The sequence below is a fragment of the Borostomias antarcticus genome (genome assembly GCF_949987555.1).
Source record: "Borostomias antarcticus genome assembly, chromosome: 5".
Classification (NCBI taxonomy): Eukaryota; Metazoa; Chordata; class Actinopteri; order Stomiiformes; family Stomiidae; genus Borostomias; species Borostomias antarcticus.
Window position 1 is genome coordinate 17,241,226 of NC_140238.1, and position 24,907 is coordinate 17,266,132.

Here is a 24,907-nt window from a genome sequence, read left to right on the forward strand (position 1 = left end):
GGCGGAGCGCGAGCGCTTGAATATTAAGGTTCCAGAGGCATGATGGTTTAATAACCATAATAAAGTATTATGGATCTGATTCTATTTCCCGTCAAGACATGATTAACATTTCCTTGATCTGTAATAGTTTCCATATTAATTAGGCCAAAAATTGACAAATTGCACACCACACACAACACTAGAAATGTAATAGAACGTTTATTAAATTTAGACTTGTAAGAAGTCATCATATTTCAATGCACTCCATTGGATGAAGCACATTCATATATTCATATACAAGTACCACCAATCCAAAACGGATTGATTTCAGCATTGAACATAAATAAAACATAACATATTTACAATGCCAGATGGACAGAGTATGAATAGTGCACACATACAGACAACCAGTCCAGGGAAGATTGACATATGAGGTGCAGAACTTTAAACTGAACATCTACAGAAAGATGAAAGATAAAGAGAATGCAGGGATGCATTAGACTAAACAGTAGACTCTCACTGAGCCTGACACTCAGAATGAATTGCCATAGCTCTTGATGAAAAATAATCACACTCTGGAGCCTCAACACTAAATAATCAAGAAATACGATCCATTGTGTTGTGGATAGTCTTGATTAATCACTTGTTTCCATAACTTAAAAAGAAACCTCTGGCATTTTCTGAAGTTACTGGTGCTACTGTAGCTTGTGATACAGGGGGAAACATGAACACAAAGACCACCAAAAATGAACAATTTCCTACAGGTGACATTTTGTAACAACAACTGTAGGTCAAAGGCTAACAAAGATTGTAATGTTAAGAACCCTGACAGATATCTCTAAGAACATGTCAACCCAATTTTGATATATATGGGCAATCTGTGGAAAAGTTATCTTGATGCCTCCAGAACTCTGCAGAGTATCTTTGCTCAACATAGCAAAATCTCTGCTGTTCCATGTTCACCAACATTATAGGAGAACTACTACGTGTTGTGAACCTACAGTATGGTAGACCTAAGTAGCTATTACACTAGCATCGGCGCAGGGAATGATCACTTGAACACAACTGGGGATGGACAAACGCAGACAAACGTCATCTTGACTTCCTGCATAAGTGACTCAAAGACTTGGGAGTGATCAAAAAAGCCTGCACAATTGCATTATATCAAAAACCTTTTCAAAAATCATTAGAAAAAGTACAATCAATAATTATAGTACATTAAAATTAGCAGTGCGTAGTAAGAGGAGCCTCTTCATGTGACTGTCCTAAAACTCTGTTCGCACATCCAGGGTATAAAAACCATGCTTTACTTGTGTAGCTCACGACAGGGCTAACTTGAGTTCTAAATGTGTGTGGTCCGCAGTTTGGTTTCTTTCTTAACCAACTCTAGAGGAGAATCTTCATGTCCCTATCAAGAAGAAAGGTGACCACTACCTTCTGGGCCAGAGATCACATGACACATTCACCCATGTCCTAAAATTCAGCTATCATCATTGGTTCTCTTTCCCACAAATCATTATGCTATCATAGCGCAGCCAAATGACAATGGCCGGGTTTCCCGAACAAGTTAAGAAGCACTTAACTCCAAAGTACTTCTTAACTCCCATACAAAGGGTTGCTTAAGAAGGTTCTTTATCGGGAAACGCGGCCAATGCCATTTACAAAGCCATGACTGCTAGCAGTATGTACAGGATTGCTTAAGCTTACCCGTTCAATTTCAATCAACATACAAAGAAAGATTTTCCTATTATTTACAAAAGTTAAGGGCGTGGGGGGGGGTAGACAGTTTCTACAGTAGAAAGAAACTCCAGTTTTAACACGAAGTAGCAGTTCAGATTTATACATTCGCAAACGTTGTTTGCCCAATAGACACGCAAACCCCAGCTCCCCATCAGAGACATGCAATAAAATCACCAACCAGTAGATCACCATTCATTCCTATGGAGACAGACTGGCTCTCCAGTCCAAAGGCAGGTCAGTTATCTGCTTAAGTATTCAGAAACCTCTGAAGAACACATCAGCTTCTCTCATTCCAAACAAGCAGGAAAGGCTGTTCTGTTTTCTCTTTTTTTTTGGTCTCCCACCTCAGACATGTTGGGTGTTCCAACATTACAGTAGTATTGGTGCCAGTGGTCGCTGGCTGACAGCATGGTGGAAGTGAGTTAAAGGCCCCATTCGTTGTGTCCTCTGGGGTGTAGCATGAGTGAACAATCGCTGGCCGAGTGAGGGGTTACCGTTGGACACCGTGTAAGCAATGTGGAGTATGGATTTGTGTAGCTGTGTACTATATTGGTGTGTATGTGCGTGTGTGTGTGTTCGGGATGTCAAGAGAGTATAGTCTTCTTAGGTTAGTGCTCTTCATAGGCAATAGACTGGCGTGTGGGGTTGGGTGTTGGTGGAGAGGAGGCGGCAGTAGACCAACAGGCGCTAACGTAGGACGGTCAGGGCGGGCGCGCGCGTGTGTGTGTCCATGGCAGTGTCCTCAGGTGGCGGACGGGCGCGAGGGCCGCCCGGCGGAGGAGGCACTGTAGGTTCGGGAGCGCTGCCTCACAGCCAGTCTGCAGGGCACCTCCAGCGCCTGGAACAGGGGAGTCTCTGTGATCTCAGCAGCCTCCGGACGCTCGCTGGGGCTCAGCGACAGCATCCTCCGCACCATGCCCAGCTACGCAGGGGAGAGAACACCAGACACTCACTGCATGGCCTTTTCCGTGTTGGGGAAACGATGCTGCTACTACACCATTCGTCTTATGAATTGTCATCGTGTTGCTCTGTACATGTACGTACAGTAGCATTATCATATACTAGACATGCTCATATACATTCATGTATATAGTATTTACAGGGACATGCACAGAGACACTAGGTGGTGCTAGAGCACCTGCCCTTTGCCCTCTGGACCAGGCAAGTGCCCTTTTGAAAGTTAGTTCTATTCTCGATTAAAAGCGTGTAATACCGATGCCCCAAAATGTGGTCATTTTTCCAGACCTCCCCCCCCCACGGCATGCCCGTGCCCCTCCCTTCCCTCTCTTCCTTTGTCAACGTAAACGCGCAAAGCGGACACAAACGGAGGCGCACTGCAGCAGCTGAGCAGCGCTGCACACACATCTCCTCCCTGCCCTTTCCCAACCCAGAGTGCCCTGAGTGATGACAGCTAACCAGCCAGGTAACACAAACGGAACGTGTGTATTGTTTGCCCCCTAAGCCTCAGTTGCCAAACTATAACTTGCATTTATTTGTCTTTGTTGTGAAGTAAGTCTCATACAGTGCCAAACAGCTGAGCCTAATTAGCCGACTGCCCACCCGCTTAACAAGCTAGACACTAGTCATAATCAATTAATGGATTTAATGTAATGATGACCACCACATGACCAAAGTCAGTAGAATTTGTTGTTGGTACAGCATGTGAAGCTATCAGTATACTTGAGCTGAATATTTAGTATTTTGTAGTAACCTTAGGTTTACATTAGGCTAAATAACGTACGTACAACATGTGCCTGTAATAATAAGGCAGCCGGGCGTTCCGCGCGCCGCACAAAGTGCCCTTTTTTTTTCACTGAGCTCCTGCCCCCCAAAATGTCTGTGCATGCCACTGGTATCTTATCCTGAAACATGTCCATTAAACATGACGCCAACATGATTTGTCAGGGGGAAACAATCTCTTATTTGGCCACTAGATGGAGGCAGAGAGCCACTCACCTCCTGAATGTTATTCTTGGAGAAAACCTCAGGAAACTGCAGGGCCCTCACTTCAGTCAGCGTCTGAAGGGAACACACAGTCATTACCAGTAATAACACAAATAAAAGCCCTCATCTAGGAGTACAGATACAGTCTGGGTAGGGTACTAGGGAATAATTGTTTAAAAACCAACAATACCTAGGCTACTGTGTTTGTCGACTACTCACCCGTACTCTCTCCATCTGGGTACTGAAAGGACAGAGCAGCTCAAACAGAATCAGCCCCAGAGAGTAAATGTCCACTTTGTGGGAGTAGGAGTTTCCAGAGAGCTGCAGGGTACATATAGACTTGTATTAGTTAGGAGTTAGTCCTCATCTGCCCATAATAACATATTTTGTTTTCGTGTTTTATCATGTTGCAATACCCAAACAAAAAATCATAAATGGTTAAGGAGATAAGAATAAGCACCTGTTCTGGACTCATATAGAGCTTGGTGCCAACTTGGCCCGTGTGGCGGGCATAAACTGGCATGGGCGTCAGAGGTCCAGGCTCGTCCTCGTCCTCCTCTTGGTCCATGGCGGTCACCAGCCCGAAGTCCCCGACCTTCACCACATCGTCCAGAGTGAAAAAGATGTTGGATGGCTGGGGAGGAGGGGGGAGAGAGAGAGAAAGAAAGAGAGAGAAAAGCAGGTGATTATCCACTGCTACTGTTGTCTTGATTGTGCGTCTGTCTGTCTGTCTGTGCGTGTGTGCATGCATGCTTGCTCCCGTGCGTGTGTGCACTTTCGTGTGTGTGTGTGTGCACTTGCGTGTGTACTTACTTGTGTGTGTGTGTTTGTGTGCACTTGCGGTTGTGTGTGCACTTGCGGTTGTGTGTGTGTTGGTGTGTGTGTGTGTATATGCACGCGCGGCGGGGCCGGGGGGGGGGAGGGGTTCTTCACCTTGAGGTCCCTGTGCATGAGCCCCTTGCTGTGGAGGAAGTCGACAGCCTCAGCGATCTGCAGGAAGATGCCCAGACACTGGCTGAGCTCCCTCTGCTCCGGCAGGCAGCGCTGGGCCATCCAGTCCTTCAGGTTCTCCTTGCGGCACAGCTGCATCTGGATGTACAGGTAGACCTTGGGCGAGGCCTGGGGCCGCGGGGCAGGCTGGGGGTCCCGCGGGGGCGAGGCGGACAGGCAGATGGAGGTGGGCCGCGGGGGGGAGGAGGCGGAGGCGGAGGAGGGGGGCGGGACCGGGGTCGGGGCGGCTTCGGGCCCGCTGGTCCTGGAGGAGGAGGAGCTGGGTCTGTCCGTCAGGGTGCGGGGGCCCACGGCGCCGCCTTCCTCCTCCTCCTCCTCCTCCTCCGAGGCGGTGTCGGCATCGGCGTCCCGGTCGCAGCCCGAGTCCTCGAAGACGATGTCGAAGGAGGAGGAGGTGCAGTCGCTGGGGCCATGCGGCGGGCACAGCTCGAAGGAGTCGGGGGCGTCCGAGACCTCGGGGTCCGGCTGGCTGTCCCGCTCCGACATCAGGCTGTCCTGGCCCAGCAGCTGTGGAACAGCCAGGCTGCCGGGGCCGGGGCCGGGGAAACCCGCCTCCCTGACCCCGCCGGCGCCGGTGGAGAGCAGGGCCCCGTCGTCCAGCGAGACGGAGACCCCCATCGCGCCGAACCCCCCGTGTCCGGCGCCGCCTGGCCCGGACACCGAGGACACGGGGCTGGACACGGGGACTTTGACGGACAGCGCCTCCATGTGGTCAGGAAAGCTCAGCGGCCAATCGGTGGTGCTGAGAGAGAGAGAGGGAGAGAGGATATTAGCCTCGCCTGGCCTGCCTACCCATAAATCACATGAACACTTGAGTGTCGTGAGGCAAGTCGCTGGAACGGCGCGCGTTTTGCGGCTCCGTTCTGGACGCCTACCTGGCGTCTTTGAGCCAGCGCTGGTCCATGTCCTCCTGCCAGCCCTCGGGAGGACTCTCCTGCCAGGCGTTGAAGTAGCGGATGATGCCAGGGTGCTCCAGCTTGGCCAGGGCCTTCACCTCCCTCATCACCTTCTCACGGGCAAGCTCCCTGGGGTGGGGTGGGCGCACAAGCACGCACACGCAGACGCACACACGCACGCAGCTCAGCAACAGATATACCGTAGGCACTAACAGCGGGTATAGGGCACACGGACGGAGTGTTCGTTGAGTGTTCGTTCTGAAGCTCTTGCGGCGCATGTGTGTGTGTGTGTGTGTGTGTGCGCGTGACGTCGTGGGCGCCGTTGGTCGCATACCTGTTGGGCAGGCGGATCCTCTTGATGGCGTAGTTGCAGTCGTCCACTTTATTGCGCGCCTCAAACACGACCCCGAAACCGCCACGCCCCAGACACTGCACCGGCTCGAAGTCCGTCAGGTACCTGGGAGAGAGGGACACGCACACAGTCACCGTCACAGGGGTGCCAAAAGGTCACGGTCACTTATACACAGTTGTGAGAAGGCGGCGGCGGCGGCGGGGGGGGGTCATCTGTTACTATGTCATACTGCCCCCCTCGCCTGTCTGAGGCATCCTGGTGGAGCTGTGGCGGGGGCGGGGGTTTATGTGATCTCTGACCCCACCCCCTCCCCCTTCATCTCTCTCTCCCTGACCCCCCAGCTGCTCCTTCACCCTCGTCTGGAGGACAGCGGGGCGGCCGCCACGCTGGTGGAATGTAGCAGGGGCATACCCTCTGCATGAGTGAGTGGGGCGCGCGCATGTGTGCACAGAGGATGTCTGGGTGATAAAACCCGAAAATAACCCGAGATACTCCTCCACCCCCCTCTCCCCTCCCCCCCCCCCCCCCAATGTCAAACATGTTAGTGTCTTTTTCACGATTTCTACACATCTTGGTTATTCAGCTCATGAATGTAAACATCCGTAGTATTGATCGGGTTCCGGGTTCGGAGACAGCGGCCCTACGGACGGCGTCAATTATGTAAACATTAGATTGTCTGGAAGAAAAACCTCTCTGTAATGTGCTGACAGTTATGTAAAGTGATCGGTCCTCTCTCTCCCTGGCAGATGCTGCGGGCGGGGGGCGGCGGGGGCGGGAAGGGCACGGGGGTCACACGTTCCACCGCAAACAGCCGAGCGAGCCAATCACACGGAGCCGCGGCCCACTTTTTCTTTTTTTTACAGTTTTAACCGCCTTATCTAGGTAGCCTGGAAGACCAGCGGTCACCATGGTAACAGTGCGATTGCGGTACTGTAGCTACACCCCGAGACTGTGGGACTGGCGTGGCCGCTGGTAAACGGAGATTAGTCCACGTTTAGGGAGGGACATTCAACAGAAACAGGTTGTGGTGGAAAGTCTGTCACTCAGTTACAGGACAGCACCTGGACACGTATTCGCTGGATCGGGTCTCCATGGCAGCCGTGTCTTTGGTGGGTTCCACAACCTCAAGGTCAAACTTGCTGTCCGTCTGGCACTGCGTTTCAGACTCCTTGCGTTGCTACGGGATGCAGAAGAGGACATCACATGAAAATCCAGAAACCCCCCCCCACCACCCCGCCCCCCCCAAAAAACCCTCTTTGTCGAGCCGCACCCTGTGCGTGTTCGGAACGCGGCCGTACCCGGATGTAAACGGTGGGCGCGGGAGGGTGGAAGAACTTGCGGACGATGTACGTGGTGGCGACGATGCAGAAGATGATGGTGCCCAGGATCTCTTTCCACCACGGCAGCAGGAGCACCGGGTCCTTGGGGCGCCGCCCGCCGCCCGCCCCGTCCCTCCGCAGCACGCTAACCTCCGTGGCCGTCCGCCGCCCCCGGTAACGCTTGCCGTAGGGGAAGTAGTAGCCGTTGTCTGGGGAGAGCGACAGAGACAGAGAGAGAGAGAAGAGACCGGTTGGTGGATACGGTCTCTTGCGGCGCTGGCGTGGCGCTGGCGTGGCGCTGGCGGGGTCTCTCACCATAGGGGTACTGCAGGACCGACAGGGCACCGTTGCTGTACTCTTCATGGGAGAACTTGTCGTTGTTCAGACACTTGTCAAACTCATCAGAGCCGACCAGGACGGGCGTCCGCGAGGGGGAATCTGCACGCGAGGGACACTAGATCAAAAACTACAAAAACTACAAACGGGACCATATGCATCGCGGAGACGAGAAACTGTCTTGTCCCCCCCCCAATTTTTTATTTCTTTTTTTATTTACACTCATGTAAAGCCACTTTGGGTACCCAGAAAAGCTCTATACAAATGTGATGTATTATTATTATTATAATAGGCTGCAAATGAGACACTATCTCCTACTAACTCACACCCTCTGTTCAAACAAAGCACAGAAAAACAGAATGCAGATCAGTACTTGTATCAGATCAGTTATATCCTGACATCATGAGTTATAAAACACTACAAAATAGAACTATAGGGCAAACAGCAGCATTGTTTCGCATTTTGTCTTTCGATTAAAATAAAATAAAATTATTGCTATAATATCGTATTGTATGGTTATCGTGGACCCAATATCGTGTATCATATCATGAGCTGGGTATATTGTTAAACCCCTACTAGTTCGTTAGTTAGATCGTGAGCTTGAATGTTTATGTATGATTGGCGTACAGAGCGGAGCAGCCCAGAGAAGAGCTTCCGTTCCCAGACAGACGCTGGTTGACGACTTACGGATGAGGGGCTTCCACTTGACCGTAGGCATGGCAACGTCGCGCTTGTCCGAGCCGTGGCCCTCCAGAGCTTTGGACGGGAACTTCTCAGAGATCCTGACAGACGACTGGAGGTAGAGCTGCCCCTGGAACATCCCTGGAGGAGGAGGAGGAGAGGGAGGAGGAGGAGTAGGAGAGGGAGAGGAGGAGGAGGAGGAGAGGGAGAGGAGGAGGAGAGGGAGAGGAGGAGAGGAGAAGGAGGAGAGGGAGAGGAGGAGGAGAGGAGGAGAGGGAGAGGAGGAGGAGAGGGAGAGGAGGCGGAGGAGGAGGGTTGGAGCACCGTCTGAATACTCCTACAGAATCTACGGCATCTAAGGGATGTACCATTTACACAGCTAGATGTGCAGGACAGATAAAGCACAATCACGCCCACTCATTGACGTGTGTGCTAGTGTGTGTGTATTTGTGTGTGTGTGTGTGTGTGCGTGTGTGTGGTTTACCCAGGTAGACGCTGGACTCCGTGGCGCCCCGGGCTTCCTGTATGATGTCGTCCTCCTCCTCCTCTGCCTCGGCGTCCGGGCGACCGTTATATGACGTGTCGTCGAAGAGGCTGATGGGCGTCACCTTTCCCCCTCCCACCAACCAGGCGGAGGCGATGGGCGTGCAGAACTGGGGGACGCACACGAACAGTAGGTGACGTCACTTCCTATTACTCATTTAGATGATGATGTCATGACTGGGTTTGAAGGAGGTTGGGGTTTCAAGGTGTGTGTGTGTGAACAAAAACACTTTATTTCAGTAGAATACCAATATTTTTGGCGTACCCCTAGGGAAACACATCAATCTTTCAATATTTAATTTCGAAGGTGATATTTCTTAATTTCTCAATTTTCTCAAAAAAAGAAACTGGAGGTACACGAGCGGCTGTCTGTTCCCTTTGCAATTTGCTTGACCAATCAGTAGTCAGCAGAGTTTTCGCGTCACCTTTTAGCTCGCTCAGAACCTGGAAGGAGGTGATCGGTGATCCGAAAAAGCAATTCGAATCGACTCTCTGCTCGTCCTTTAGCGAATCGACGTAAAATCCCAACATGGCGAGCGGAGTGGAGGCGCTACTTCCAGGTGCTCTTTGCTTGTGTGTGAGGTTCCTCACCTGGTGCTCCCAGACCAGCTGTCCGCCGGGCTTGGTGCTGAAGGCCATGACCTTCCAGTCCGGGACGGACACCTTGATGACCAGGTCGTCTGGGTTCTCCGCGTGCGCCTCCGTCTCCTCCATGATGACGCGCTGGCCGTCGCGACGCTCCTCCCTCCAGGCGTCGCCGCTCGCCACCTCGCCCTCCAGGAAGTTCATCCCCGACTGCTTGTCCGGGACAAACTTCAGCTCGAAGTTGCCCACGCTGAAGTTCCACCTGGCACAGAAAGGGAAAGAAACATTAGAATTACCTTGGGGGGGAGGGGTGGTATTTGTAGTTCATAGCTGAGGGTAGTTTGTAGTTTCCAGACTGACTTCTCCAGGCCGGAGCGGGGCCGCACGGCGCGGACGGTCTTCTGGGTCCGCTGCAGCAGCAGCACGTCCTCAGTCTCCGCCTCCTCCTCCCCCCAGCGGCTGCAGCCCACCGCCGAGCAGATGTACTTCAACTGAGAGAGAGAGAGAGAGAGAGAGAGAGAGAGAGAGAGAGAGACAGAGAGGGGGGGGGGGGAGAGAGAGAGAGAGAGGGGGGGGGGGGGGTAGAGAGAGAGAGGGGGGGGGGAGAGAGACAGAGAGAGAGAGACGGAGAGAGACAGACAGACAGTCAGGGACAGAGAGAGGGGCAGTTGAATTCTCCTACATCTAACAAGTACACATAGCAAATGTGTACGTGCTCTTCAAGGTTTTATGACTCCGGATGTCGTGTGTGTGTGTGTGTGTGTGTGTGTGTGTGTGTGTGTGTGTGTGCGCGTGTTAGGGATGAGACGGTATACCGTAAAACCATGAACAGCGGTATAAAATGTCCACTGTATTAGAACCTGACATTCCCTGTGTTTACGGTATTATGTTTACGGTATTACACAATAATGCGCTGCTGAAACTTCACATTTCAAGTTGCTTGCAACAGTTACATTTTGTAATTTAACATAAGCTTGCTATTAAGAAACTGAGCTTAATTACAATAGTGTGTATTTTCCATCATGTGTTGCACTGTAGTTCCAAAGTAAAATACTAAAAAAGTTTTTTTTGTGTTGGGGAGGTGAAATGGCGTATACCGTGAAATACCGTAAACCGTACCGTGTAACTACATACCGTACCGTAATGCAAAAATCCATGCCGTCTCATCCCTAGTGTGTGTGTGTGTGTGTGTGTGTGTGTGTGTGTGTGTGTGTGTGTGTAAACAGGGGGTCCTGGCTGACCTTCCCGCTGTAGGCCCCCAGGCCGTAGGTGGTGAGGGACTTGCCCCCCACCAGGACCGTGTCCTCTCCTATGCGGTAGGACGACTCCAGGAGGGACTCCACGCTGAAGGGCACCGCCTCCATGACCTCCCTGTCCCGGTTCCACTGGAACAAGGCGCCGTCCAGGGATGGGATGAACATCTTAGTGCCGAACACCTGCAGACACACGGACAGCAGGGGGGGAGAGAGGGTGGAAGGTGATCAATACTTATACAACTGCTATGTTTTGCCGGTGCTAGTGGCTTTTCCTACAAACTCATAAAAAGTTTTATGAGTAAACAAGTGGTGTCCCTACAGACACATCAATCAATCACACCTAGGGCCTCATTTATCAAAGAGCGTGTAAATTCAGGTGTAAAAGAGGGCGTACGACGAAAACGCGGAAAATGCACAATGTAGCGTACGACGAGAATATTTACACGCTTTTCGGATCTATCAAAAATGTCGTATGCCCTTTTCTGCACGGTAAATCCGAGACGGGCGGGGAAGAGAGCGTACGCGCACGCGCCCCGTGTTCCGCCCTCTCCACGCCCAAATCCAACCATATATGGTCAAAACCATGAGTGGACAAACGTGGTTTCCCGGAAGGAACCGGCTTAAAAAGGTAGCGTGGAGCACCCAGGCGGTACATTGAAACATGGAACGAAGAGCAAAGAAGAGGAACTTTTCGGAGACGGAGGTGCATGTGCTAGTTGGTGAGGTCCACGTGAGGAAGGCAATCCTCTTCGGAAGGTATAAATCGCCTACGTTTGTCTGTTTGCTCCTACAGCTTAGTAGCCTACTTTAGCTACGTGTTGTGCATCTAGGATTGGGCATATACGGACATACTGTAACATGTGGCTGCGAGTGAAGCAAACATTCCCAACATCATGTGGCCGGCTATGATTGATTTAGGACCACAAACATGTAACAATAACCCCAGATGATCACTTCATAATGTTGGACCACATTAGACATTGTCCCCCATGGGAGATTAATACTCATCTAAATCACCCGGTAAATCACAGCATTTATTTGACTGCCAACAGAAAAACATATCAAATGAATATGGCTGCACAATGAAATGTTTAATGCATAATCAAGTTCACAGACAAACTCAAAGAAAATGATTGAAATTGTTTCTCCAGACTCTGACGTGGGGTGGGACTCAGAGGAGGGGGAGTCTGCAGTGGTCCTGGACCTGACGGTCATGCCCCCGCGAGTTGCAGCCTCCAGTGCCTCCACCTTCTTATCAGCTTTGAATATATATCTTGGCAAACATAACACGGGATGATGTACAAGGAGGGGACAGATACCTAGTGAAAGTACTATTGGTTGCTAGTAATAAGACAATAACGAGGGCTTGGTATAAGGTGGAACGCCCAACCAAGGAGCAGTGGCTGGGTGTTGTGGAGGAGATGTATGTTAGGGAGAGGTTCACGCATGCATTGAGGATGCAGGAAGGAAAGTTTGAAGGGAGATGGGAAAAATGGATGGATTATAGAAGGAAGTGTGATGATACCACTAATATTAAAATTGTCATATTTGAGTAAGAAAAAAAAGCTGCATGGATGGATGTACCCATAAGCTGTTATTGTAGGTTTTTATGTTTTATTGTATTGTCGTTGTATGGATGGAAAATGCTAATAAAGATTAAAAGTAAATAAGACAAAGAATATGTATCTTGGCTATGGACACACCAACAAGCCAGCCGTCACGCGCAGCGCCTGCCTCCAGTCTAGCCCTACCCTGCTGTGCGCCAGGATGAGTCATGCGTGGAGCCAGGCCACCGTGCCACTACACTTGTGATGAGCATGTCGGCGTCACATATGATTTGGGTATTTCTAGTGTGCACATTTTAGCGATTCACATAGACGTATTCATTCACTGATGGTGCCCTTATGTGGGTGCAGTCGCCATCGCCGTCACCTCTTTGGAGTTCTATCTCGGCTAGTAGGCCGAGTAGCGCCGGATTCATTTAGGCTCGCATTACGCACAGGAGGACTGTCATTTATATGCTTACCAAAGAGCAAACAGGTCCACATGATCACATATTAATGACAATCTAATTGGTCAATTATTGCCGTTTGATGGAGTGCCTGCATTAGGTGTGTGACATATAGCGCGGAAAGGTTTGGGACAGCGCATAGGTTCATTTTGGGGAACAAATCCATATCGGAGCATGAATGAGCCGGTTAGAGGACACGTCTAATCTTGCATTGCGATATATGTTTGTGCTGAATTGGCCTAGTAGCCTACATGATTGTGCGTTCATGAACTGTCGCTCTTATTCTCTCCGTCAAACATAGTAATTCACCGACGCACCACCGGCGTCGCCAGTTCCCCCTGTGTTCAAGAAGGGCGTAGAACACCGTGTAAATCGGTACGCCAACTGGAGAGGTGTCCTACAAAAGCGCGGAGAAAGGCGACTAAATTTTCGCCCTTACGGCTTGATAAATCGCAATGTGGGGGGGGGAAATGGCGTACGCCTGAACTCGCGAAAAAGACCGTGTAAAAGAAGGCGTACCTCAATGATAAATGAGGCCCCTACACTCTGACTTGAGTCGACACACACCGGCCCACTCGCACAGCGACCTTCGCCCACAGACTTGGACTAAATCCACACCATTACACAACAGAGGGCTTAGTGGGTAATTAACCCAAATGTTGAGCAGTGCACGCCGGCCGATGTGCTCCCACAGATAGAGCGGGCGTGTGTGTGTGTCTATGCAGGGATGACATCATAAACAACACTGCTTTGTCTAGTCCCCACTCCAACTCCAACTCCAGAGTTTGGGGCTAATTAACGGGGGATGAGATAGGCTTCTTTGGACAGGGACGAGGAACGGGACGATAGTCAATCATCTGATGTTCCCAGTGCAAAGGTGATGTCATCTCTTCAGACGGGGCAGACAGGATATATATAGCAGGGAGAAGGGGGCGGGGCTTGCAGACCCATGCTGCCGGGGGGAGGCTAAGCGGTTTAGAGTTGGGGGGGGGGGGGGGGTGATGACTCATCCTCCTCCTACTTCTCTTCTGATGCCTTAATCCCTGCCTCTGATCTGGCCCACTGTTTTACCACACACACACACACACACACACACACACACACAACCGCAAGCGCACACACACACGCAAGTGCACACACGCGAGCAAGCACGCGCACACACGCACGCACACACACACACACAAACACACACCATTGATTACTTGAGATGAATTAGCCCCTCATCAGACAGGGAGGAAGACGTCAGCCCAGCACTGCTCAGCCAACTGCTGATTCCTCTGAAACCATCCTCCAACTCGCCAACTTCCCCCAACTAATAACTTGTGTGACCATGGGGTCAGCGGGGTCAGCGCTGTCTCTCTGCATGCGGTCTCTCTGAGCGCTGTCTCTCTGACCCACCGTCTCTCTGACCCACCGTCTCTCTGACCCACCGTCTCTCTGAGCGCGTCTCTCTGACCCGCCGTCTCTCTGAGCGCGTCTCTCTGACCCACCGTCTCTCTGAGCGCGTCTCTCTGACCCACCGTCTCTCTGAGCGCGTCTCTCTGACCCACCGTCTCTCTGACCCACCGTCTCTCTGAGCGCGTCTCTCTGACCCGCCGTCTCTCTGACCCGCCGTCTCTCTGAGCGCGTCTCTCTGACCCACCGTCTCTCTGAGCGCGTCTCTCTGACCCACCGTCTCTCTGAGCGCGTCTCTCTGACCCGCCGTCTCTCTGAGCGCGTCTCTCTGACCCACCGTCTCTCTAAGCGCGTCTCTCTGACCCACCGTCTCTCTGAGCGCGTCTCTCTGACCCACCGTCTCTCTGAGCGCGTCTCTCTGACCCACCGTCTGTCTGACCCACCATCTCTCTGAGTGCGTCTCTCTGACCCACCGTCTCTCTGACCCACCGTCTCTCTGAGTGCGTCTCTCTGACCCACCGTCTCTCTGACCCACCGTCTCTCTGAGTGCGTCTCTCTGACCCACCGTCTCTCTGAGCGCGTCTCTCTGAGCGCGTCTCTCTGAGCCACCGTCTCTCTGACCCACCGTCTCTCTGACCCACCGTCTCTCTGACCCACCGTCTCTCTGAGCCACCGTCTCTCTGAGCCACCGTCTCTCTGAGCCACCGTCTCTCTGAGCCACCGTCTCTCTGAGCCACCGTCTCTCTGACCCACCAGAACGGGCTTCCCTCGCGTTTTCATCCATTATTCACTCTGATCTCCTCACGTATCAGAAGGTCCTTTTGAGAGATGCTGGCCAGGCAGCGCAGAGAGGCGCACGGCAGGGGGGTGGAGGTGGAATGTGGGGGGTCGCATTGAGACGCAGGGTGTGTGTGTGTGTGTGGGGGGGGGCGGTGGTATATGGGGAAGGCGTGTGGTGCGCTGCAAGTGGGGGGGGGGGGGTTAGAGGGAGGGAGAGAGGGAGAGAGAGAGAGAGATGTCGGGGGACTCCCTTTATCCTCACTGACAGCGCTCCGGTGACACTGTCAAACAGCATTAGCGTTGGCCCACGTGTGCTGCTGCACTTAGGGTGGGTGACGGACCGACAGAGGGGTATGGGGCAGCTGGCATGGGGACAGAAATGGAGATTAGCAAAAAACAAAACAAAAAAACAAGGGCAAAAACAACAACAACAAAGCCCAGACGACAGAGTTTTCCCCCCAGCGGCGCGGGCCAAGCACATTGAGAAGCGCATAGGAATGTCCTTCTGCTTATGAAGCTGTTTACTGTGTTAATAATTCAGGATCAGGCTGAGTTGGCCATGAATTCACACCACATAGCGGCAGAGGAGTGTGTTTGTGTGTTTGTGTGTGTGCGTATTGCATTGGAGGAGTGTTTGTTATGGGATGACATCATCCCTTGGCTAAAGCATTACCTCACCGGCTCACCCTAATCACCCCCCCACAAACTTCCACGCCCCCCCCCCCACCCCTCCCGCCCCAGCATGACTCAACCCCTCCCCGCCCCAGCATGACTCACTCCACACTGGCACCGCTCCATCCAACCTCCTCTCCTCTCCTCTCCTCTCCTCTCCTCTCCTCTCCTCTCCTCTCCTCTCCTCTCCTCTCCTCTCCTCTCCTCTCCTCTCCTCGTCTGTCTTCAACTGACAGCTCTATTCTGCAGACCATGCTGTTCAGGCCCGTTCCTCGCGCCCCTGATAGGTGACTGCTCCCTCGCGGCGCGATGCAGCCAGCCAATGCACAGGGGCAGGCCCCCCTAATCACTGAGCAGACTGGTGTCTGAGGGGCCGGGAAGCGCCAATCAGGTTGCTAAGCGCTCGCGGTGGGGAGGGGAGAGGGGAGGAGGGGGGGCGTGGGGGGGGGGGGGCTCGCAGCCAATAGCAAGGCTCCATCCCCTGCAGTCAGGCCTCCCAGGTTACAGCAATCAGGCAAGACGAGGCTGCAGGAGGTAGGCACACACACACACACACACACTACAACACACACTACAACACACACTACAACACACACTACAACACACACACACACACACACACAACACACACGTTGAACAAATACACACACACCACAGAATCAGAACACACACCCAGAGACAGACGCACACAGAGACCCGTGCCGGGCCCGTTCCGCTACATCGACCAGATTAAAGCCAACAGGTGCAAATAAAGAGAGTCTCTCACTCTGCGCGCCTCACAGCAGCGGCCCAGGAAGCCAGACTCAGCAGCTTCCTGTCACAGCTCGCCAGCCGGGGATGTGATGGATGGATGGAAGTGGAGGGGGGGGGGGACAGGAGAGGCAGAGACAGGAGGAAGGAGAAAGGGAGGGCAGCGGACGCAGAGAGACGGCGAGTTCGTGAGGAGAGGAGAGAGAGAGAGAGAGAGAGAGGAGAGGGACGGGAGGAGAACGGGGGGCTCAAACGCGCCCCCTCGGTGTCCAACCGTAAAGTAGGTCCGCTGGGCCGTCCGAGCCCTGTGCCTTTGTATCAGTGTGTGTGTGTGTGTGAGAGAGAGAGAGAGGAGAGAGAGAGAGAGAGAGAGACGGGGCGCTCGCTGAGGCACAGAGCCAGTCCACTAGAAACTGCAGACGTCGCATTACCATAAGTGTACAGCGCGCGTCTGTGTGCGTTACAAAGAGCTGCTCACACTCTGGTCTCGCTTCGGGCCACTCTTCACTTTACATCCTTTTCAACAGAGTCTGCGTGGGTGCCGGCCTTTGTGTACTGTACTGGGTGGGTGGGTGGGTGGGTGCGTGCGTGCGCGTGTGTTTGAGGGACACTGTGTGAAAAACCAAAACACACAGAACACAGCAGACCATCCTCCGGGCTAGAAGACTTCTCCCCTCAGTTGTGTGTGTGTGTGTGTGTACTACTGCATGTCTTGTGTGTGCACAATCACAAAGTTAGGCTAACTCTCTCCACATGGGCGCAAACACATTGTGAGTTTGACTGCATGAGAGGGGAAGTTCTAAGACCTTGGCGTTGAACTTGGTGTGTTGCTTGTGTTCTGTGTAATGGTGTGTGTGTGTGCGCGTGTGTGTGTGTGTCCTACCTCGGGCTTGCTGAGGCTGGAGGAGACCAGGCAGCCGGAGCCCACGTCCAGGTCCCACTGCTTGCGGCCGTGGTTGTTGGGGTCCAGGGCGGCGATGCGTCCGTCCATGGTGCTGATGATCACCAGGGACCTGCGGACGGAGCACAGTGCTGCGTTTCAACACAACTTTATTAGCACAAACCATTTACCGCACACTCAACACACCGCCCTACATACGTGAGTCTTCAATGCTCGAGAGAGAGAAAGAGAGCGTGTGTGTGTGTGTGTGTGTGTGTGTGAGCCCCACTGCATAGCCCCCCCCTCTGATCATTAGTTTAACATGCAGGACAGTCTGCCCCTGCAGCAGTGTACCTGTGCCATGAGAAACCGCCCCGTACACCGGCCAATCACGCGGTCCCACGCTCACGCGGTGGCTGACCTGCCGTAGCAGCGTTAGCTGCACAACAGGTAGGTCTCACTCGTAAACAAAACAAACACACACACAGCATTTCATGGGGCCGGATTACAGAGGCTGTTTGATAACTGGGTTCACCAACCAGTTAGTACTACAGGACCACTTTCTATCACTACACATCTTGGTTTAACATCTGCTCGCCGTGAACAGAATCAAGCACTAAATATCAGTACGCTGAAGTAGCAGGGGGAAAGAAAAACATTTTGTTTTTCCTCTCAGCCACCAATAAAACGCACGCCTGCAAAAAGCCTCCTTTCATGCTTTTCGATTGGCTGCAAAGCTCTGCCAAAAAATTGGGCTGATTGGTTGTTGCTAAGCAGTAGGCATCGAGAGAGGGAGGAAGCTGAGCAGGATGACGACCCAAGCTCCGCCCCCCCCCCCCCCCCCCCCCTTCCCCACCAAGTCATGCTGTGCACGTAGAAGCAAAAGGAAGTGGAGAGCTCGGAGTTCAACTTCAGAGGCGGAGAAAGAGAGTTTCATTTAGAGGGAGAGAGAGAGATCAAAGCCCTCTCGTGAGCCCCTTTGTAGTCTTGAGAAAGTGGAGCACTTACCTCACTACTGTAAAACCAACCCAAGTGATGGGGTTCCAGAGACATTCTAGGTGATGGGCAACTTGCTACAAAAATGGCACAAGATACAGACCAGACCAAAACAAACAATGTGGCATTGTTCAGACAGAGCACGGGGCAATTATTTTCCATGTTAAATATGTGCCTTAGGCCGACGCATTAATCATGCTAGCCAAACGAGTTGGGCGACACGCAGCTGTTGCGGAATGCTGATAGGCTACGTTGACACAGACATCTGAGAAGAGCAGATGTTGGCCTGTGAGAGAGACGGAGAAAGGAGACAGGGATGCTTGCACTGTAGCCGGCGTAGCTATAAAGGGTGTCACAACAGTGCTGTCAGCGTCCTCCATGACAAAGTGTCTGCCCAAGCAGGGAGCCAATTACCCGCGCTCTCTCCGCAGAAACGGCTCCTCGGAGAGACCAGGAGTCAAGTGTGAACACAGACAAGAGCCTGTGGTAAACACGCTCCATTGAAAGAGAGAGAGAGAGAGAGAGGGGGGGGTCTGGATGTTTACACAGGCAGTCTCCGAGGAGCACGAATCACTCCTCCCTCGGCCAATCGGAGCAGCCTGCCTCCAGCCAGAACAAATCAGGGCACCGTTTCTCCGCCTCGCTCGGCCAATCGGTGGGCGTCTGTTCAGACTCTCAGCCAATGGGCGCGAACGGCTGCCTGTAACCATGCAACGACGAGCAGCCTTGGTTACACACTCCAGCGTGGAGCGGCGCCGCAGCTCTGGCCGCCACGCCAGCCGCTCACAAGGCCGAGTACGGGAGCGTGAGGAGAGAACGGGAGCGTGGGGAGAGGGAGAGAACGGGAGCGTGAGGAGAGAACGGGAGCGTGGGGAGAGGGAGAGAACGGGAGCGTGGGGAGAGGGAGAGAACGGGAGCGTGGGGAGAGGGAGAGAACGGGAGCGTGGGGAGAGGACGGGAGCGTAGGGAGAGGGAGAGAACGGGAGCGTGGGGAGAGGACGGGAGCGTAGGGAGAGGGAGAGAACGGGAGCGTGGGGAGAGGACGGGAGCGTAGGGAGAGGGAGAGAACGGGAGCGTGGGGAGAGGACGGGAGCGTAGGGAGAGGGAGAGAACGGGAGCGTGGGGAGAGGACGGGAGCGTGGGGAGAGGACGGGAGCGTAGGGAGAGGGAGAGAACGGGAGCGTGGGGAGAGGACGGGAGCGTGGGGAGAGGGAGAGAACGGGAGCGTAGGGAGAGGGAGAGAACGGGAGCGTGGGGAGAGGGAGAGAACGGGAGCGTGGGGAGAGGGAGAGAACGGGAGCGTGGGGAGAGGGAGAGAACGGGAGCGTGGAGAGAGGGAGAGAACGGGAGCGTGGGGAGCACGTGGGAGGGAGTTGCGGCGCCGCACCCCTGCAGACGAGCAGCTCGGACGCAGGAACGGGCTCTGCTGCCGCACCCTTCCCTGGGGAACTTCACGTACAGATGTCAACCCTAACCCCGCCCCCCCCCTCCATGCCCCCTCCAAAAAAATTAACTCGGACCAACATAGTGACCATTCAGGAAAATTTGCTGCACTGGACAAATAACTGAGGGGTTTAGATCGCATGAGCAAGGGTCCTGAGAGGTCACATAACCCACACGACTCTGGCTCATCGGGTTAAGGCGCCGGTGGCTCATCGGGTTAAGGCCCCGGTGGCAAATCGGGTTAAGGCTCCGTGGCTCATCGGGTTAAGGTGCGGGCCACGTGAAAAGGCTGGTCCTGACTGCAGCGGCCCGGGTTAGAATCCGGCCCGTGTGGTGCATGCGCTCCCCTCTCTCTCGGTCTCTCCCACCTTTCCTGTCGATCTACACAGTCCTATATAATAACGCAGAAATGCCCCCAAAATAATCTGTAAAATAAGGAAATTGAGATTTACAGGAGCTGGTTTAAGTGACTGGTGGAAGTTCCCCCAGCATGTGTTCTATATGCACTGCATGAAAATCCCAAAATATGGCGGAGCAACCATCTGGACCTTTATTAAAGGACAGGGTGTGTCTACAAATGTCGCCTAAACAAACAAACAAACAAAACAGCCGTTACCATGCCTACTGCTCGTCCCTGCTCTACGCTCTGTCTGCTGTAGTAGCGTCTCACATGTGGTGAAAATCCAAACTCCGTGGCGCCACGCAGCTGCCAACCAATCGGCCGGCGCCTCGTCTCGATCGGCGAGCCCGATTTGTTGTTGCTAAGCAGTGAGGAGCTATCTACAGCACAACAGGGCAGCGTGGTCCTACTGACTGCCGATCTCTTTCCCTCTGTTTACATCCCTCCCTCCCTCTCCTCACTCCCACTATGCCTCGTTCCCCCCTCTTCTCTCTCTCTCCCTCTCTCTCCATCTCAGTACCCCACCTTTCCCGTGGCCTCTGCCACACCCTATGTTGCTGCAGTGCTGCAGGGTGTGTCCACGGAAATTAGGGCTCATAGATGAGCAGCAGCCCAATATGTGGATCACTATCACAAGGTCCACTCTACTATCACAATGGGCAAAACTGTTTCATCAGTCAAACCTGTTTATAGAACACCACTAATGTGCTGATAGAGAATGTTGCCTATGTGCTGATCTTACTTTTACTCAAACTACTACATTACTCATTTAGCAGACACTTTTATCCAAAGTGACTTAGGAGAGCAGGACACGTGTTTCACCAAAGTTCTCAGGGGGCACCAGGACAGCAGGGAGGACAGGACAGCAGGGAGGACAGGACAGCAGGGAGGACAGGACAGCAGGGAGGACAGGACAGCAGGGGGGACAGGACAGCAGGGGGGACAGGACAGCAGGGACGGCAGGGAGGACAGGACAGCAGGGAGGACAGGACAGCAGGGACGGCAGGGAGGACAGGACAGTAGGGGGGACAGGACAGCAGGGGGGACAGGACAGCAGGGAGGACAGGACAGCAGGGAGGACAGGACAGCAGGGGGGACAGGACAGCAGGGAGGACAGGACAGCAGGGAGGACAGGACAGCAGGGAGGACAGGGCAGCAGGGAGGACAGGACAGTTGTTCAAATGACAAGAGGAGAAAATTGACGTCCGTGGACAAAGCTTGGAAACGTGGCGCGAGGCTGTGGTGGCGGAGCCCAGCAGGCTTTCACAGCGTAGGTCCGCTTCCCAAGTCCCCGCGCTTTCATACAGGAGCGGGTACCGAGAGGAGCCACACCTTCCTTTACTCACCGTCACACACCAGTTTCCTCACCGACACACACCGGTTTTGGGGACAGTTCTATAAATAAAACTGACAACCTTTCCCTGGTTACAGAATTATCAAGTGGGGGAAGAAGAAAAAAAAAAAAAAAACAAGGACATGAACTATCCCCTCCCTTCCCAAACGCTCTCCTCCTTCCCAGCCCCTCAGACCGACGCGGCCAACTCAAATCCTGAGCAGTGTGCCTTGTAATTGGCCAACAAGTTGGCCAACTCGGCCCTGCTGATTGGCTGTTGCTAAGCAGTAGGCTGTGTGAGCGAGCCGGGCTGGCGAGGTGTTGCTGCTAGCCCTGAGGGCTGCTGAGAGGGGGGGTGGGGGGCTCAAACCAGGCAGCAAGTCTTCTCACCTCTGAAAGTTCTCCCTCAGGCTACCATGGTCCCGACGGACAGCTCTCTCTCCCTCTCTCTCTCTGCCTGAGAGACATCAGACCTATAGCCCCATCATCAGCAGCTGCACACCCACCATTGAGATGCAAACTGACAAAGCGCCGGCACTGAGGTGACTTCATCTGTCATATGAGATGACAGTGAGTTGCCCAGAAATGTCAGGTCGAGGCTAATTTTACCCTAGAAAAATATCAGCTGTCTAAGACACAAGCTGATAATAAAGCCTGACTATAAAGCTGTTCAATGATGTCAAAACAAAACAGTCCCCCTCTCCAGTCTAGTGGGTCTGCGAGAAGGGTTCTGCCTGGGTGTTATCAGGAATGTGTTGCTCCCTTATCACAAAGCTCTCCTGACCACATAACCCGTGTTACATTTCACACAACTCCTGTTGATAACATTAAAAAAAAAAAGTTCAGTTCCATTAACAAGCAATTAATCGAGCAACCAAATCTTACTCTGAATCTTACGAGTATGTTCTTATCGGCAATTAATCGATAGTCGATTAACTGTTAACATCCCTACTGCCTCTGTTAACTCAGTCCTAAATACATTTGTGCAAGGAACCAGTGTGTGTACAGTACATGTGGATGTGTGAGCGTGTGTGTGTGTGTGTGTGTGTAAGGGGTGGAGCATGTGATATGGCAGGTCACCCCAGCTGTGTCGTTGAGTCCCATAACTGCCTGAACTAGACAGGCTGAAAAAAGTGCAGGTGAGGTTGATAAGAGAGAACGACTTCTTGCAGGAAAACGGATAGCCTAAGACTGGTTCTGTTGGTTCTCAGGGGTCTCATGAAAGTCAACAAAAACAACTGATTAATGCCGTTTCAGTGATGCCGATTACAAGATCACACTGTGTGTGTCCGTGTGTTATGGGTAGGGTGTGACCAGCAGTGTGAGTGAGGATTTGTTGCTGCTGCATATAGATCGCTTGGGAGCCACAGATGCAGTCTCAAACTGAGATCACAAATAGAAATTAGACAGCTGAGTGAATTGCTCTCTCATCTCAAGACTCTCTCATCTAGATTTAAGGAGAGAACTGGCAACCCATTTTCCTTTTCGCAAGTCTCCTTGTTGATGGCGTACTGTCCTAGTGAGTTGTTAACTGCGGTCCTGGCTCAGCCCTTGGCACAAACCTCTCTGGAAGAGGGATTGGCTCATTTACCAAGGCAAGGAGTAGGCTAGTAACTCGTGACTGTCTCTGGAACAGGAGACCATCCAGATCATACTGCAGAATGGTCTCCTGTCCGCACATCTCTGGCCTCGGACAAGACTCCTATGTCAGCTACACAGGTAGGTAGGTCTGGTGAGAGCATGGAAGTCAAATGTCTGCCTGGGGAGACAAGATCACTGCACATCACTACTGAAGATGTCAATCTATCTCTAATTTCTTCGTTTCATAAGAGCACATGACAGACTATCACTGTGCCAAAAACATGCCTGGACTTGACAATCTGACTAGTGGCACCTCGGGATGTTTGCCCACTCTCTAGGACATGACTGTGTGTCTTTCTGGTCTGCTATTTCCAGACTATTTCCTTCCTATCCTTTCTATCGAGACAGTTGAGCTCATGGACTTATTCATGGACTCTTAACTACTTATTCTGGCCCTGCCTGTTGTCTACTACTGCACGATAAACATACTTCTTAAAAAGACGTTATCAATATGTTTCACATGGATTCAGATTCCACCAAATAACATTCCACTCCTCAATAGAGGACTTGTCCCAAACTTTTGACGTGCAAGTTCAGTCGGTCACCTTGCGTTTCGCATTAGCCACTTCTGCTATCATTTCACCGGTGTATTGCAGCATACGAGCCCAAGGGCTGCCAAGAGTTCTGTCCGAGTTCTCTCACGACAACTATCGCACCCTTGCACTGCACTGTTGACTAAACAGCAGGGCATGTATGTGCGCTGGAATATTCTAACATTAGGAATGAGATATTCAAAACAAACTAGCTCTCAGAGGAAACGCTTAGCTAGTTTAGTTTGAGCTCAGTCAGTGTGCTCAAAGTTGGGTTGGGTTTCTTCCCCCCAATATTCCAACTTTGGAGAGGACTATGCGCGTTTGTAGAAGAGTGGCATATATATTCTGAGGGCTGCATTGACCTGACTGTGTGTGAGAAACATTAGGCTAGCTGCTAACCTTGTTGGCCTGTTATTCCCGTCACCGTCGTCATACGAGTCTTCATTCTCCCCTGTCGCAGCGTTTTCGTCGTCTTCCACGGTTACGTCTCCAATGACCGGGGAGCCGATATTTTCCAAACTTCGCTCCATAACTCCGAAATCATCTTTTTCGGACGTGTCTGATTCTGAACCCAGTGTGGCTGATCCGGGCTCCCTCACGACGGTGAAGCCCCGAGTTTGAAAAGTCCCAGTCAACACGTTCAACAACAACAGGAGCACCAGGGAAATGCTCACGTTTCCAGAGTGAAACCCCTTTTCCATTTGTAAGATTGGCACATTAGTGAATATGCGATTCACATGCCAATGGCAGTGTAAATCTACAGAGTACAAAAACCGTAAACGTATATACAAAACAATCAATTAAGGCTGTTCTTCGCCGATGTCCTCCCAATCCTTTTCTTTAGGTAAACATAAACAGCCACTGAGGCACCATGTTATTCCCTTTATACTTGACTTCAGACTTGTCTTAGTAACGCTACTCCCACCCCGTTTCCACACAAGGATTGGACAGAAAAATCGCAAGCACGAAGAAAACACCACGCAAAGACAGCTGATTGCAAAATAGTCCGTCAATCTACAGAACTCGTGTACTAAGCAGAGCCCGATTGCACAATCCGTTTGCCAGTCAAAAGAGGGTGTCAAGCACCCGCCCGCCCACCAAACACTGTTTGTAATTGGACAATCGCCTGTCAGTCAGATCAGCAGACATTGTGGGCATGCGCAGGCTGGGTCATCGAAAGGAAAAGCACATGATGACGTCAGTTACTCCCCGGCGGCGTGTCCTGTGGTCAAAATATCATTGGTTCAATTCGTTGTCGTTTGTCCAATTGAAAGGCCACGCGAAGCCGAAAGAAAGCAATTGGTGAGTTCACATCACCTCGGACTTAGCAGAAGCTCTCAATTCGATACTTTCAGCTGTCACTCAAGTCGTTGCTATACTCGTTTATCAACGAATAAGGACAAGATGGAAACATCAACGTGGCCACACCGT

General features: G+C 52.4%; 1 protein-coding gene across 1 annotated transcript; it reads right to left on the reverse strand.

Moving 5' to 3' along the window:
- Nucleotides 1–268: 268 nt before the first annotated feature.
- Nucleotides 269–24,420, reverse strand: eif2ak3 (eukaryotic translation initiation factor 2-alpha kinase 3). Its single transcript, XM_084437991.1, has 17 exons — nucleotides 23,876–24,420; nucleotides 17,134–17,263; nucleotides 10,628–10,822; nucleotides 9,747–9,877; nucleotides 9,393–9,648; nucleotides 8,743–8,911; nucleotides 8,265–8,399; nucleotides 7,557–7,679; nucleotides 7,221–7,450; nucleotides 6,984–7,099; nucleotides 5,905–6,027; nucleotides 5,550–5,699; nucleotides 4,597–5,416; nucleotides 4,124–4,297; nucleotides 3,883–3,984; nucleotides 3,676–3,738; nucleotides 269–2,641 (listed from the first exon to the last, which is right to left on the reverse strand). The coding sequence occupies exons 1-17, from the start codon at nucleotides 24,175–24,177 to the stop codon at nucleotides 2,462–2,464; spliced, it is 3,399 nt and encodes a 1,132-aa protein (XP_084294117.1). The 5' UTR covers nucleotides 24,178–24,420; the 3' UTR covers nucleotides 269–2,461.
- Nucleotides 24,421–24,907: the final 487 nt, after the last annotated feature.